The sequence below is a fragment of the Tamandua tetradactyla genome, chromosome 3 (genome assembly GCF_023851605.1).
Source record: "Tamandua tetradactyla isolate mTamTet1 chromosome 3, mTamTet1.pri, whole genome shotgun sequence".
Taxonomy (NCBI): Eukaryota; Metazoa; Chordata; class Mammalia; order Pilosa; family Myrmecophagidae; genus Tamandua; species Tamandua tetradactyla.
This window is the reverse complement of record NC_135329.1, coordinates 137,577,318-137,595,069: the sequence shown is the minus strand read 5'-3', so window position 1 is coordinate 137,595,069 and position 17,752 is coordinate 137,577,318. Positions and strand designations below refer to the sequence as shown.

Below are 17,752 nucleotides of genomic sequence, written 5' to 3'. Positions count from 1 at the left end.
ACCTTATTTTTTACATCAGTTCATTAATTAAAATTTGATTTTACAGTGTGATTGAATAAAATGTGTTAATTAAAAGCTGACAGACCCGGCTTAAGAATGAATGGGCAATATTGTAAGTGCTTTAAATCCTTAATTTGATCCTAGAAGCAACTTTTTCTCACTGATGAGAATACATTTCAATTATCTATCACCACTAAGAGATAGGCAGAGTGGCCTTAAGAAGCTGAACATTTTCAGTGGAACATATGAAGTGACACTAAATCTACCTAACAATAAATAATAAAGCCCTTTCTCTAAAATTGAAACCAGAGTAATATGTACTGCCTTATCTAATTCTTCTAACAAGTATAAAAGAAAGACTACTTAGCCATAATATTTTGTTTTTAATTTTAATTTAATATACATTGCTGAATGACTGAACTCTAATAGTTTCTTAAGGAAAATATTCATATTAATAAGAACCTTGCCTTTTTTTTTTTTTTTAAGAATCCAGTTCATAGTTTGAATTTCTCTTCCATTGCTAGAATGTTTATATTGTTGATATACATTGTGGAATGAGGAAAGTAAAACTTATCCTGAAATTGACACACTCAGGGATAATAACAGTTGCAAAATAAAAAAAAAAAAGTGCTATTGGTGTCCTACTTTACTTACAATTATTTTTTAAATGTGCCTAAGTAAAAGTTACACTTTTCTATTTCAAATTGGTGGTGATTTAGATGTGGTATTTTCTTTAAAAAGTTTTATTCCAGAATATAGTAAATTTCCTCCAACTGGAACATAAAGGTACACACATATACAATAGAATTACATATATATATGTATATATGTGAATCATACAATTTTTGAGAAAGCTACATGTTTCCCAGAGATGTGTGTGTCTGTATATATTTGTGTGTGTCATATCTATATATAGTGTTTTTTTCCAAATCAAACTACATTTAGTAAACATAAGGTGCGTATTAAGGAATGGTCATTCTCCTGATAAACTTAAAAACTCTGAATATATCAGTTGTGAAGAATAACTTGAAATATGGCACTTTTTTTTGTACATTAAGAGCAAATTTGCCTTTTAAGGATTTTAGTTTTATGACCATTTAGCAGAAGTCCCCTACACACAGGTTAGGAAAGATGTATATATATCTTATACATATATATATATATTTTTGGCATGGGCAGGTTCTGGGACTCGAACCCAGGTCTCTGGCACAGGAGGTGAGAATTCTGCCACTGAGCCACTGGTGCACTACCCTTTTAGCCATGTTGTTTTTTGTTTTTTTTTGGCAGGAAAGATATATTTTATTCATGCCAATATTTACTTTACCTTGAATTTACAATATTAGACAACCACATTTAAGAAAAAAAACTGGTAATAGTTCCATTCATTGGAAGTTGTCTTTCCTTGCCCATGCTCTTTGTAAGTAGTTTTAGAGTATAGCAGAAATCATTTAAATGTACAAGTAGTTTGTTTTAATGTTTGTCATTCTGTTTCGTTTTTTTGTTGTTTAGTTTATTGTCACTAGGAAAGAAACTGACAGTTTTCTGCTAAATTGGTGGAAGTGACATGAAAATCCAGATAATAGAAAGGAAACTACTATAATTTTTTCCAATGATCAAAGATATCTGTATTTTGAGGGCATTACCTTTTTTTTTTTTAACAAGCTTGGCCAGTTTTATTAAAGACAAGTTTTATATGAATCACTTTTTGTCAGTCTGTCCTGGCAGGCTTCTAATGATACAGAGTTGCCTGGATCAACGATAGCCATTGTGCAACTCTGCAGTGTTTTCTGCACGTCAAGGCCATTGAGTACTGTCGCCAGAAGAGTGACGGGCACCAGTCTGGGCTTTTAGGACATACTGTTCTATTTTGGATGTCCTCAGGGCTGGCCAGTTGTTGGCGAGGATGACCAGTTTCACTTTGCCTAGCCTGACCACCTTCAGAGTCTGCTTATACCCCAGCATGTACTTCCCACTTTTCCTAATGAGTTGGGGTCTTGAGTTGATTGATGCCAAAGATGTTTTCATCTTCTTTGTGGCCACTGTCTTCTTCTCTAAGGTTTGGGATGGCCCCCAGCTAAGAACAGCTTCCAAGATGGCCCGGGAGGGTGGAAACAAAAGCAATTTTTGCAATTACCTTTTAAAAAGGAATCTTGAGCAAGGGCATAGGAAGGGCCCTGAGGGGGTACCAGAAGCGAAATCATATAAGAAATTAAATATGATTATACCCAAGATGAAAAACACAAATGGAAAGGTGGTCTCCAACAAAGTAAAGCCTGTAAGAAGAAAATATTTGCCTTTATTCAGAAAACAAAACAAAACAAAAAGGTCCTAACAATTCAATTGCAAGGGAGAAGAAAGCAATATTTTGGTTCTATGCCAGAAAAGAACATTTAAAAATTCATTTATTCCTTAATGAAGTGGTAAACTTGGAAAATACTGGATTCTTGACCATGTGTGGAATTCCACTCTGAAGGTCCTTTGATCCTTGATTCTGAACTTTACTATTTTACTCCTTAATGATTCAGGATCATTATTATGGGCATCAATTGTAAATTATGCTGTAAAATTTATGAATGGGTGGTATCAACTTGAAGCTAATATAAAATGTCTTTCTTGCTTACTGACATACAGTGGAGTTCAGTTTGCCACACATTTCTCCTTTGATTTTTCTCCCCTTTTATGCCCATACCTTTCCATTTATACGCTTTTCTCAACCTTCTTGCTGTCTTCTATGTATCTTTGTTTTCATTATCGGGTAAAATAACTGCCCTAGGCTCTGCTACTCAGATGGTATGCTTTAAATCTAACTAAAATTTGGGGGAATGTTTTGACATCAGGTATCCTCCCTGAGTGGATTTTTGTTGAATTTGTGTTTTCTACAGTGTTATTTAATGGTGTTCTTCTTTTGAGTGCCACATTATCAGGTTATTAGACGATCTTACTCTATACCTCTTAGAACAAGAAATGACCAGCTAGTACTAACCACCACCCATAGTCATGAAATAGCTTTACAGTGTTGATGCCTGTTTCAGGGAATATTGGTAACAAATTTAACCAAGTGTCCAACTTAGGGCAATACCTAATGTGACATCTATTTTTTTTTTTTGGGGGGGGGGCATGGTCAGGCTTTAGAAATTGAACCCAGGTCTCCAGCTCAGCAGGCGAGAATTCTTACCACTGAGCCACTGTTGCGCTGCCCCCCTTTTATTTTTTGGTGACATCTATTTTTAAGCATGTCAGACCACAGAGCCTCTATTCACACATGCAACATTGTAGAAAACAATGTAGAAAACATACACCTTCAGGGCACCTCTTTTCAGTAACTGAAAGGGATTTCTTAGATAACTACATAAATTTACAATCAAAATAACAAATAGTTCAGAAATATAGTATTTATGGGTACACAATGAAGATATACAAAAAAAAATAATAATAGTACCAAAGTTACATCTAGGGAATGAAAGATCAGGTGTACTGTGAGGGGACTTGACTATATATATTACTATGCATTTAAATTTTTGAATTGAGTATGCCACTTTTATCTAAAGAAAAGGTACTACAGCCACTATCATACTAGTCAATAAAAAGGCAGGAATTCCAACTGTGGCATACTTACTAGTAATTAAATCTACCTCTATGATCCTATATTACATTTATTTTTAGTTATTTTCATTTTATTTATATATGGACCCCAAGATTTTTATAAATCGTCATCGCTGACAAGCAAATAAGGGATAGAGTAAAAGTATCTTTCACATTTTATTACAAAGTCATGCCCATGTGAAAATTACAGAAAATTACAAAATCTATAATATTGAGAAGAAAATTTTTCACACTAAGGTATTTATGTTACTACTCATCTTAGTTTAGTGTGGTCATTCTTCCACTATAAAACTATAAGAAAAAAACTAAAGAACAAGCTATTGAGTTTATGTAAGTAGAAATAATCATAAGTTATTGATACAGAATGACAATGATTGGCATGATCTTCTCTGTGTAGCAAGAGACTAAAAGAGATTCAATAGTTATATCAAACAATGCTGTTATGAGAATTAAATGACTTTCACTCCAAGAGAAAATGTTTATTATAGGTTTTAGCCTTTCTATATAAAGACATCATTTTAGGACCCTGTTAAAGAAATTTCAACTTTAGCAAGTATAGAATTCAAAGGCTGCATGAATTAGAGACCAGCTGTCAATACAGATGGGATATAGGCATAGATATTTAATTTTATATATACTGGAATAGTTACTGTGTAAATCATTCACAGGATACATTGATTTTCTAAAACTCTATAATCCACAATAATTTGGATACAAATTAATTATAGATTAATACAGATGAACTGTAATTCATATAGAATATTTTGATGATTTCTGTACCAACTAGCAATAATATTGAATGATATAATTGACGATATAAAGTCTGAGCCAGACTCTGAATTTAATTCACAATCCCCACAAAAGCTGACTATGGGGGGCAAAAAAAAGTTTGCTGTAGCAGTAAATAAATAAAATCACCTGAACTTTTACTTGCTCATAAATTAACTTGGCATAAATTCTCTTTGCTAATGCTTTTAAAGAGCAAGAAAACCAAATAATGATATTAAAGATGTTTTCATTAATTTAGTCTGTCAGAATTCTGCAGATAAGAATCATTTTATTTAAAACTTGTTGCCTGCAAAAAGATAGGCATTATTTATTTCCTAGTTGTTAATATTCTGGCTAATTGTAGGGAGGTGCTGTGTCTTCTTTCTCTCAGTAGTTCTTCCAAATCTAGGCCAAAAGTTATTTTTTTCAGGGTTGAAGGGCTTGATCTTCCTTCCACAAAATCATCATGTCTTATCGCTTACCTCACTGATGACAGCTCACTTGCAGCTAAGAGGTCAAGAATTGAGGCCATCAAGTAATTGTAATTTAAATATGGCATTTAAAAGTAGTTTTTATGTTAATGGGCACACAAGACAGATTAATAATGACAAATTTCCCCAAACACTGTTCCCTGGAGAAACGCATTATTAAAACCCTAAGTGTTATACAGAATATCCAGTCTAATACTTAATGTCTATTTCCCTTTCTCATCATTTTAAAGTAATGTAGATGTATTCGATCACTTTAAAGAACTCAAGTGCCTTTTAGTTGAAGTTCATACTGCATGCCCAAGTCGTCTGCAAACTCCTCAGCCTGGTCAGAATAATGCCTCTGTGCATAAGTTAGGAGTATTTATTTAATATGGTGTTCATAATTCTTTATTCCTATTTTAAGCAAGACATTGTTTGCTTATATCATTCATTAGGTTCAATACTTTATCGATGCCATTTTTACTAATGTTGACTATTATGTGATGACACTGAGAATTTAATGTGATCCTTATCAAAGACACTCTTATCTTTCAAATTAGTTGCCAAAAATAAACATTTTAGATTAGACTTATGATATTTGGTGCAAATAGATTTAAAAAAGCAATTTAACTGAAAAGAGTGCTTTCCTCAATTTTAGCACTTGCATTTGTTTGAGCTCTTCTAAAAGAAATAAAGCTATAATCTTAATAGGAGAGACATGTGCTGTAATAATTAGTTTTTCAGTATTCGAATGTCATAAAATGAGAGTGAAAAATGAGCCTTCATTGATGTGCTGCTCTTCCTCTTTATAAAGAATATTAGGAATATTTGACAGAGTTTTGCTGCAATTGCTGTATGTATTTTTTCTAAAAATCTGTGTGTGTGTGTGTGTCAACATCCATGTTTGCTCATATAAAGTTCTGGGTGGGGAAAACTTGTTTGTGTTATGATCAATTTTATGATCATAATGACAGTGAATTCATTACTCCCATGTGTAAGTCTGTCATGTTTATTTCATTGAATCTTTGTTTTGGAATTTGCATGTGGTGCTCACTTTAGTAGCCACTCTCTCTTCTTTTATAAATAATACTTTATGATCTTTTCTACTCTATCCTGAACTTTTTTGACTAGAATGGGTGATGTTGGATGAGATAATTCCTATGGTCTTGGTATTTTGATTCCAATACAATATTTGACTTTTTTTGTCTTGATGAAAGGCCTTCTCTCTGTATCATCCTGCTACAGACTCTTAAATCCAGATTCTAATATGTTTATATTTTATTTTACTCTACTTACTTCTTTTTTTTTCTTAAGTTTCAATAAGCTTTTTCTGCTGTCACATCCAGCCTCTCAACTAGCAAGTGTTGGCAATTTGGCACTTACATATTATTGATATGAGTTTTGGCTGTCCTAAAACAGTCATTATTGGTGTACATAAATTTGTTAAACATAAAACATAACAATAAAATGTGGCCAATATTTTGTGAAGGTGGTAATTTACATCAAAATCTTATGGTCATTTTGTCCAAATACTTACATGATAAAGATAATAAAATTTATTTTCTGCAGGATGTGTAGATAGATCAAGTTTAGATGCATTGTCAGGTGACTTGACCTCAATGTGTGTTTATCTGTTTCTATGGCCATCATACTGTTGTTCTTTTTCATAACACTCTGCATGACTCTGATAATTAAATATGGCTTTTATGTAGGATTTGAATGAGCTCTGAATAAATTCTCTGGTGGGGTCGTGAATTTCCTTGCAGAGGCTGACCCGGTCCAGTTCCTCCGAGTGCAGCACTGTTGATAACCCTCTGCTGGGGGAAGGAGAAGAGGCAGAGGCTGAACCTGTAAATTCGGATGAGCCCGAGGCCTGTTTCACAGATGGTAAGAGAAAGCTCAAGACCTCACTTAGCATCTATTGACTGTGTTTTGTGTTCCATCTTTAATAATAATTTGGAATACTTCTGGCAATTGTTGTGTAAAAAAGAAGAGCCTCTGTTCAGTGCTTACTCTGCTGTGGATCTATGGCGAAGAACAAATCACTGGAGCTTTCTAAGCTTCCACTTCCACGCTGAGGACACTCTGTGAATGATCATTTATGATTACAGTGCGTTATTACTGTAGAGCATGTCACTACTGTAGAATGTTCACACTTCTCCTTTTAAACCCTTTACTCATGAATTCAATATTGCTGACCACAGACTATCTCAAAGTCCTCCATCCTTAGGCTTCAGAGGCCATGCCCTGCCATTGTTCTTATTTTACAACACTGATATTTCTGAATCCCTTCCCGTTTGTTTTCATGACTGATTTTCTACACATCCCTTAAAGAATGAAGTGCCTCACATCACTGGTCCTTAGTTATCTTATTTTCTTATTCTGCAGCCCTGAGAGGTCCCGTCCATGTCGATCAATTGAACAGCAGTTTCCATGCCATGGCCTCTTAAATCATTGTCTTTACCCCTGACCTCACTTCTGAGTTCCAGGTGGGCCTCCAGCTCCACCTTGTTCAGCTCCACCCGATGGCCTAAAACACCTCAAGCTTTATAAGTTTCAAACAAACTTTAGTGGGCCTCCCCCACCAAATCCACAGCTTTCTCCATTCTTGATCTAACCCAGTGACACCATGATCAATCTTCACTCTCAAGCTAAAGACTTTTCCTGCACTTTTTCCTTTCTAGCTACATATTGATCACAGAAACCATAAGTTGGTCAAAACCCTGGGATAAGGGGTCAAGCTCTCAGATGATTCTGAAGCACACCAAAATTTGAGAACCCCTGGTCTATGGGATAAAATCTGAATTCCTTAACTTGAAATGTGAAACCTTTTACTTCTGGTCTCAGTCTTTTACTTTTAGGGGTACCTTTTTTACCTGACAATCCCTACTCCTCATTTGTGGACCCAGGCTCATGTTACCGCCTCAGTAGATCTTTTTCGATATTCTCTAGGAAAAGATGTTCTGTCTTTAGCTTTTCATTTTGTTCCTGTCTTTGGGAGGGATTTACTCTTATCAGTTTATTGGCTTCTGCCTAACTTATTTGTTTATAAGGTGGTTTTCTCCAGTGTCTAGTAAAGTTCTCAAGGAGCAGGAACTGTGTGTTCTCCAGCTTTGTATTGCCAATAGCCACATCAACAAGAAAATGTTTGTTGATAAATTTTTTATGCTAAACCATTTGCTAGATTCCAGGGATCTGGAGCACACATCACATACTTAACAAATATTGTAGCTTAAATACATTTACTCATCTTTTCCTTAGTAATCATGGATTGCATGGATGGATTCAATTATGTAATTTTATAAATGGTGTGATTACAATTTTCCAGAGGTTATGTAGCAAAAAAGTTTGCTAATTGATAAAACTAAACTGCTGCACATATTGGTATCACATCAATGTGGAGATTATAATCAGAAGTTATTCTGATGTGTATTTCAGATTTCACATTGTATTCACAGACGTAAATCTGACCCTGGACTAGGAAAGTTTGAAGCATTATATGGATGTTTTAGTTTCTTGTTCAAGCAAATATCATACAATGGGTTTGCCTGAACAATGGGACTATTTACTCATAGTTATGAGGCTAATAGAAGTCTGTTCTAGTTTGCTAGCCGCCGGAATGCAACACACCAGAGACGGATTGGCTTTTAATAAAAGGGGATTTATTTTGTTGGTTCTTCAGAGGAAAGGCAGCTAACTTTCCACTGAGGTTCTTTCTTATGTGGAAGGCACAGGATGGTCTCTGCTGGTCTTCTCTCCAGGCCCCTGGGTTCCAACAACTTTCCTTGGGGTGACTTTCTGCATCTCCAAAGGCCTGGGCTGAGCTGCAAGTGCTGAGATGAGGAATGCTGAGCTGCTTAGGCTGTGCTATATTGCATTCTCTCATTTAAGCACCAGCCAGTTAAGTCAAACGTCACTCATTGCAGCAGACACGCCTCCTAGCCAACTGCAGATGTAATTAGCAACAGATGAGGTTCACGTACCATTGGCTTGTGTCCGCAGCAACAGACCTGGGTATGCTCACCTGGTCAAGTTGACAGCTAAATCTAACTAACACATGTCCACCCCTTGTCAACTTGGCAACTTCAAGCATCACCTTACACATATGTAAAAAATTCTCTTGCTGTGGACCTGTGAATCTCAAAACAAGTCCGGTGCCAATAAGCAAAGGAAGATGTTCACAGGATACAGATTTTCATTTCCATAGGGAGAAATTGGAAGAAACACAGATGTAAAACCTGCAGGGCAAGCGCCATGGGATTTCAAAGTCTGAAAGTCATTCATCCTTCGGCTATAGAAAGTGGCAGTCCCACCCCTTCCAAGGGCCTATGCAGTGGCTGGCCTCTTTCCAAATCAACCTCGGGGAACATCGAGGAGACCACCTCTGGGCTCCACTCTCTCCAGGCATCAGGGCCACCCCTGGGCTCTCTGCCATTTCTGGGGCACACGCTCAACCCCTCCACATGGTGGCAGCCAGGCTCTCCCAGTCCCCCAAGGAGCATGCTACGCCTTTTCCAAGGCCCAAGGCTGCACAACTCTTCCACTGCAATGAGAGGGGAGACTCATCCTCACCCTTCAGAGTAAACTCACCCTCTCCATGTATATGGGTGGGTCCACTCTCCCGGCCGAGGTTTCTTGGCTTCAGACCCGAGTTTCCATGGTTCTTACTCTGCAAACTCCAATTTTTCCCTTTTGTGTCCTCCTTTGCCAAGATTGGCAGTGGTTCCATTTACACCAACAGTCTCTTCAAGCCCTCCAGGACTTCTCCATCATTCTCTTCACGGTTCCTCCAAAGTCTTCCCTTTAGCCATCCAAAAACTGTTCCAACATATCTGGTATTTGCAAACTGCAGCAGCACCCCACTCTCTGGTACCAAATCTGTTCTAGTTTGCTAGCTGCCAGAATGCAACACACCAGAGACGGATTGGCTTTTAATAAAAGGGGATTTATTTTGTTGGTTCTTCAGAGGAAAGGCAGCTAACTTTCCACTGAGGTTCTTTCTTACATGGAAGGCACAGGATGGTCTCTGCTGGTCTTCTCTCCAGGCCCCTGGGTTCCAACAACTTTCCCCGGGGTGACTTCTTTCTGCATCTCCAAAGGCCTGGGCTGGGCTGAGCTACAAGTGCTGAGATGAGGAATGCCTAGCTGCTTAGGCTGTGCTACATTGTGTTCTCTCATTTAAGCACCAGCCAGTTAAGTCAAACGTCACTCATTGCAGCAGACACGCCTCCTAGCCGACTGCAGATGTAATTAGCAACAGATGAGGTTCACGTACCATTGGCTTATGTCCGCAGCAACAAGACTAGGTATGCTCACCTGGCCAAGTTGACAACTGAATCTAACTAACAGAAAGTCCAAATCAAGGCATCATCAAAGTTATGCTTTCTCCCTAAAGTTTGTGGCATTCTGGGGCTGGCTGCCAGGAATCCTTGGTCCTTGTATCCTTTGTCACCTGGCAATGCACCTGCAGCCTTTTCTGGCCTCTCCCTTCTCTTCCCGGTTCCACTGATTTCAGCTTCTGGCTGCTCCCTCTGCAGCTTTCTTTCTATCTGTCTGAATTTCATTCTGTTTATAAAGGACTCCAAACGGAGAATTAAGACCCATCCTGAATGAGGTGGGTCACATCTTAACTGAAGTAACCTAATCAGAGATTCTATTTATAGTGGGTTCACAGTCACATGGATGGATTGAGTTTAAGTTAAATGTTTCTGGGGTATATCTCCCAACCACCACACTGAGCAAGCATTGTCTGAGCAGATATTGTATCATTAAGCAAAAACTCAAATCTAGAGTAGGGTTGCAGTGTAATGCAGTAACATAGTGCACAAGCTTTAGGGCCTGATGAACTTGAGTTCTAATTGGTCTATTAACCTGCTGGCTCTGAGACCCGGAGCACATTTTAAAATCTTGTTACCTCAGATGCCTCATCTGTAAAATGGAGATAATGCGGTATCAGAGGCATGTTGAGGCAATTATGAGATAATGCGTATAAATTAATTAGCACAATGCCTATATTCCTTCTCTCCTACTTTTCTTATTGTTATTTTCAAGTCTTTTTATTCACTCTCCTCTATAGAAACCATGCTACCATTGCTGTTAATGACCCACGGCCTAATTATGGGCAGGCCCTCAGCATCGATAATTTTATAGAGATCATCGACTTATTTTTGTTCTCCAAGACTTTTTCAACCAGTCTCCTATAACACTCATGCAAATAAACATGTCCTCAAAGGATAAGGAAAGCAAGAATTTTCTTTAAATATAAGCCAAACTCATTTCATGTGAGAAGCCAAGAAACATGACGCCCATTAAACATAAATTTTGTGTTTTTTTGAGAGCAGTACCATAAGCAAAGCACATGGAGTTTCTTTTAGAATTGTTCATGTTAAAGACAGAGCAATCTCATCACCATTTATGGCCCCTTCAACAAATTGATAATCACCATGGAAACTTCAGTTGTTACTAATGCCACCAAGATTTCCCCTATCCATTTTATGAACAGACCTGAGTTAAAGTTTTAGGATAGCTGGAAAGAGGTTGGGCTTATCAAATTATGGCTTTAAACAAAAAAAGGAATTTGAAAAACTTTTTATGGAAAGTATTAATACTATGCTATTTCAGAGAGTAAGTGCCCTGGTACTGAAATACATCTTGACAAAAGCTATTTTATTCCTTCAGAACATAATGAAGATGTTCCTGTAATTATTTTGAGATGATTCATAATTTCTAAATTGAGGTCAGTCTAGAAGAGATATTATGGAGGCACATTTTCAAATGAACCTCATCCTGGACCACCGATAGTGGCTGAGAAAACACATATCTCTGAATCAGATCAGTTTAAGAAGCTTTGCTCCACTGGAGATTTTACAGTCACTGGGCCTGACAGATAGACAATGTCTTTAGCTTTTAGTCACTCATTTACATAATTGTTCCTTCATTCATTCAACAAATATTATTGAACATCTTCTGTATGCCAGGTATAGTTCTTATCACTAGAGACAGAGCAGTGAACAATGTTCCTGCCCAAATAAACCTATTACTCTAGGTAGGCCAAGTAAGTAATAAGTGCATGGGGAAGGGAAGTGGAAAGGGGAATACCACGGGGAGGGTTGGGGATCTCCTGGCATATAGAATGGTCAGAGAAGGCCTGTCTACAAAGGTGACATTTAACCAGTGACCTGAAGAAAACTGAAATGAACTATGCGAATCTAAGAAGGAAGAGTATTTTAGTCAGACAAACCAAAGAAAATGCCCTGAGGTGGGGAAATGCATAACATTTGTGGAAAGTCAAGTGGCTGGTTTGACTGGAACAGAGTGAGATATGGAAAAGTGGTAAAAGTTGTGGTCAGAGATGTAGTAGGTGCCCGCCCTATCATAAGAGCTTTGAAGGACATTATAAGGATGCGATTTAAAAGTACCACAGCATGCAATCTAGAGTGTACGTGGATGAATAGCAAAAGCAAAGAGATCTCTTGGAGGCTCCTGCAGGAATCCAAGTTAAAATGATGACAGCTTAGTCTAGTATGGTAGGGTTCGGGATATTGAGGTTTTGACATTTTAGGTTTATTCTGAAATCCTTTTGTATGAAGTATTTGCTAATAGTTTCGATTAGGGGATAGGAAAGAAAGAGTGGTGTCAAAGATGACTCCAAGTTTGGGGGCTCAGAAGCTGGAATTATGTAATTCCTACATGAAGACTTTGAGAAGAGTGGGCTTGAGATGACGGGAAGTCAGGAACTCGTTCACTTGAACTGGAAATGACTCTTAACCAATTCATGACTGTTCTACAAGGGCTGAACAAGAAAGAATGCCAGTCCAGAGCAGCATTTGGCCTCCAGAGAATTTTGTCACTTGGAAGGCAGCGTGAAGATCAAAGGAAGTATGAGACAGTTAAATTGAAGCTAAATTGACAGTTTACACTGAGGATGAGGATGATTGAAACCACCTAACATCCACTGATATTTTCAACTTTGTAAATACCACTTTACTAATGTGTCTTATTAATTTGCCTCCTGTCCCTCTTATTCACTGTTTTCTCCCCCCCGTTAGGCTATGTGTTTCCTTAGTTATGTTCCAATAGTTTTATAATTCAAGACTCCAGATTCCTTCTTTAACCCCATGCCTTTCACCATGCTTCACTATCCTTCATTCCACATATCGTAGCAACCTAAATAATCAAAAGAATGACATGATTCTTTGATTTGGCATAGTTTTTATAGTACTCCTTTTGTATTATACAGTCATTTAATTATATAATATGGATTAGAGTATGAGAGAGACACTCCCTTTCCTTAAAATAATGTATTTTCAGTTAATTTGGTAGGGAAAGCCAACTCAGCTGAGTTCATCAACTTCCTATAAAACAACCAGTTCTAATTTTAATAACACAATAACCAATTCCCTGTATTCCCCAGCCTACCCCTCTTTTTTTTTTGGAAGGAAAATGGAAAACAAACATTTGTTTTAGAGGATTTAGAAATTCTTAACAAATGATGAAAAAGAGGTTTTACGTTAACTGAATGATTATGCTGTCATATTTGTATTAATGGGTAGTCTGTCCTGGAAGAGGTCAGTGGTTTCTTTTTTATTTGAAAGTATGAGTTTCCCATGATGAAACCCTGCATAGACTTTGCATAATGCCCCATCAGAGCAAATTAATGAAATCACCCAAAAGAAATAGCATTTACCCACTGGGACCCATTAAAATGCTTGAGCGTTTCTCTGTTATGTATGCATTTAATTAATAGACCTTTTAAAAAGAAGATGTGATAAAGTTGCTAACCAGCTAGGTTAGAAATCAATCTCATGGGATCTGCTTTTGCATAAAAGCCAGACAAGCGGTTGAGCCCTCCTGCCTGAAAATAAGAGAAATAAACTCTCTGAGGTGTGACAAACCCTGAGGGTAATATTTATGTACCTTCATCTTAGATGAAAAGTTTACTTACTTTTCTAATTCAGATGCGTAGTGTTTTTCCTTGCATCAATCATAATAATTTTTTTCATGAATCTTAAGACTAACAGAAATAAACTCTAGATAGTTAAACCTTTTTTAAAGAAAAATAATTTTCTCCTCTGGTAAATATCTTGAAGTTCATAGATTCTGTTCTGCATGAGATCTTTGTATTTAAGTTTGAGATAAATCCTAAAACTATCAAGAATTGCACTAAAATAATATAAAAAGAGTCATAAGACATTCTCCAATACATGTAATTCACCAGGAGAATTGTAGTTTTGTTATTTCAGAACATACAACTTATCTGAAGTTATTAATTAATAGACTGAGTATTTTTAATTAAATATATTGTTTCATAGAAAAGGAAATTAACATTTTTTAAAGTGCCTAATATACAAACTTCTGAAACAAGTATCAAAAAATGTTGCCCATTCTTGCTTTCTCACCTCCTACTTTCTCTCAAATGAGATTAATTACAAACCTGAAGTTTTTGAGAGGGTAATTGATTGTTCTTTCAGTTTTTTGGTCAAAATGATTCTGGTTCTTTTTGTTTTAAAATTAATTTTATGCTGCTAATTTTTTTTTTTTTTTTGACATTTGCAGCCATTACCTTCCTGGACCTCTCTAGTACGTGGCTCTGTTCACCTCCTTTTGAGAAACTTTTTACTTCCTAACTTCTTTTTTTACTGCAACTTCTTGATCTCAGCACATACATCTCTCAGCACACCCACACCCAGTCTGTCTCCTTAAAAATTTTCTCCTTTATCTGTTCCACGTGTGTGCTGGCAAAAGTTAATACACTGGCTCTCCAGGAAATAGTGTACATACTTACATCAATTTATTATAAATTTTACTGATGTAAATGAAGTGTGGCACAAAATTTACAACAGACAAACAAACAAATACATAAATAAATAAATTCATTATTGAAAGTTCCATAAAGCCAGTTGACTCTCACAGAATGCTTTCATTGATTTTTACCATACTTTTGTATTTGTGGACAAGCTGTGAATGCAACTGATGGATAAGTGTAGCTTCAACAGGGACGTTGATTGGTATAAATCAATTTATGTTAACCTGTAAGAGGAAAGTGAAACACCTGTACATCAGAACTTCACTCGTTCATCACTGATGTGAACAATCTGAACAGGATTTTTCAAATATTGGAAGATGATTTTGTTGATTATGCCGGACATGCTTTTATGTTGAATCTGTTTTCTTAGCGTTTCCTCCATCACTTTCTGAAGGCTACTTCAGAAAAACAATAAGCCCTAATTTCTTGCATCTGATGATTTTTGTGTTATAAAATTCCCACCATGGCTAATTCCAAAGTACTGATATGACTTCACTAAATGCGAAATTGTAAAGAGATGCACAGTAGCCCAACAGTACAAAGTATTACCACCATCCAGATAGAACACAAACAAATTTCTTCAAGAGCATGAATAATACTAAAAGGTAGCAAACTAATTAGAAACTGATGAGTTTTGATTATTACCTTTGTTTCAAAATAATTTTATTTAATTCTAAGTTTATATAATTAAGCTTTTTAATAATAGGTGCATTTAACAACTGGCTAGCAAAAATTCCTGAAAATTTAACAGGGAGTTCTCATGAGCTGGTATGAGCTGGCTCCAGAACATTAATGAATTCTGTCTTTGAATATTGGTGTTCTGGAATGTTTCAGACTTGGCCTTTTCCTCTTCTCACTCTATATACTTTTGCTGCATGAACTCAGAAACTCTCCTGATCTCAGCTGATACATATTTGCTAATGATGCCCACATATTCTTTTCTAATCAGACTTTTTCCTTGATTTTCAGATTCATAGTACCAAAGGTCTACAGGATATCTGTATTGAGAAGTTTCAGAGGCATCGCAAACTCATTACCTCCCAAGTCAGCTCATGCTCTGATGATCATTTCATTGCTGATGTCCACCCAGTCGTCCTGGCCTCTCTCTTTCCCTGACATCCTAAATCCAATCAGTCACCAAACTCTGCTGATTTGATCTGCCAAATTTGTTCAGAATCTGTTTTTGCTGTAGTTCCTAACTAGCACTTCTCTGTCTTATCAGGGATACCGAAACAGAATTCTAAATGGTTTTCTGGCTCTATCTTTCCTCATCCCCACCCCATCTCTTCCCACTTTCCATTCTATCCTCTTCAGAGCTGTTAGAGACATCTATTTTAAGTTGCCATCCACCTATGCCATGTCCCTACTTACAACCTTCACGTATTCCTCAGTGTCTACAAGATAAAGACCAAACTTGTGAAGACGGTATATTAGTCAGGGTTCTCTAGGGAAACAGAACCAACAGGAGAGACCTGGAAATAAGAGATTTTATAAAAGTATGTCATGCCACTGAAGGGATGAACGAGTCCAAATTTCATAGGGTAGGCTGCAAAGTGGCAACTTCGATGAATTTTTGATGAATTCCCCAGCAGAGGCTGGCTATCTGAAGGAGAAATGAAAATTCTCTCTTCTGATTGTGGCTGTCATCATTTCTCCTTTTAAAGCCTTCAACTGATGAGAATAAATATCTCTCATTGCTGAAGACATTGTCCTTAGTTCACTGTAGATGTAATCAGTCATAGATGCAATCAGCTTATTGATAATCTAAGTCCACAAAATATCTTCACAGTAATGGTTAAGCCAGTGCTTGCTTGACCAGACACCTGGGCACAATTACCTGCCTAAGTTGACACATAAACTTAACCATAACAGATGGGGAAAATGGCTCTATATCAGACCAATTCCTTTAACCTCTTCTCTCACTCCTGCCTCTGTACACATTATGCTTTCATCACAATTGTGAGCTGACTTTAATTCCTGTACACATCTTTTGTTTTGTTTTTGCTGCCCTCAGCCTGGAATTCTACCCAAGCTCTTTTAGCTATGTTGATTCAATTCACTATCCCAAGAAATCTCTGATCACACCTTCTGAACAAACTCCCAAGTTAGATGGGCTTTGTTCATATGACCAAAATAACCTCTGAAACTTTATCATTTCAGTTTTCTTATTCAGTTATCATCATTTATTTCTATATATTTCTGCCTCACCAAAACCAAAAGAAGTTCCCTGAGGAAAACTATGTACATAGCTGCGTACATAGGAGACACTCAATAGATGTTTAATGGACAAGTAAATATCAATTAAAGAATGAATAAACTGGTGATTTTTAAATAAAATTTTATAATTTTCATAGCAGTGTCTTTTATATCTAGAATTCCAAAGTCAGAGTTGCATTTAACTTAGAATATTTGAAACTATATCATCTACATCTTCTCATCAAGATCTATTTCTTTTGAACTTGGTTTTAAGAAATTCTAATAACATTTTATTAGAATTTATAAAATTTCTAGTAATTTTTTACAATATTACTTAGAACAGTGTTTCTCAAATAATGTTTTCTTGAATAGCAGAAGCATCCGAAAATTGTAGCTTAAATCCACATCAAAGTAAATTTCTCTGACAACTGGGAATACTTTGAAATGCATTTTGTCCTCTGACTTGAGTTCAGCTCATTCATTCATTTATTTGTATAGCAAATAATTATTGAATGATCACTGTGCTTTAGGTACTGTATTAGAATTGTAATAATTTTTTAAAAAGTGATTTAAATAAAAAAAAAAAAAGAAAAGAGCATGTGTAAGGGCAGTGCAACAGTGGCTCAGTGGCAGAGTTCTCACCTGCCATGCCAGAGACCCGGGCTCAATTCTCATGCCAAAAAAAAAAGTGAGTTAAACACTGTAGAGGAGACCAACAAGAAACCAGAGAATTATAGAAAATGAGAATAGATTTTTTTAAAGTTACCAGTAACTGGCAAGTGTTAAGAAAATACCATGGAGGGTTATGAGATGAAGGCAGCACATCCGAGCTCTTTCGGAAGCCCATATAGAAAGTAGCCATGCTGAGGGAGTGGTTGAAAGAGAGTCTGAGAAAGAGGGTAGGGAGGGG

At 36.6% G+C, this 17,752-nt stretch overlaps 1 protein-coding gene and 1 pseudogene across 2 annotated transcripts in view; one reads left to right on the top strand and one right to left on the bottom strand.

Moving 5' to 3' along the window:
- Positions 1 to 17,752, top strand: part of SCN9A (sodium voltage-gated channel alpha subunit 9) — a 180,572-nt gene that overhangs the window by 133,771 nt on the left and 29,049 nt on the right. For both annotated transcript variants that reach the window (XM_077154056.1, XM_077154055.1), the window contains exon 18: positions 6,608 to 6,728. In XM_077154056.1, the coding sequence (XP_077010171.1) occupies positions 6,608 to 6,728 (121 nt within the window). The remainder of the gene's footprint in view (positions 1 to 6,607; positions 6,729 to 17,752) is intronic.
- On the bottom strand, positions 1,314 to 2,130 carry LOC143676796 (large ribosomal subunit protein eL30 pseudogene; annotated as a pseudogene).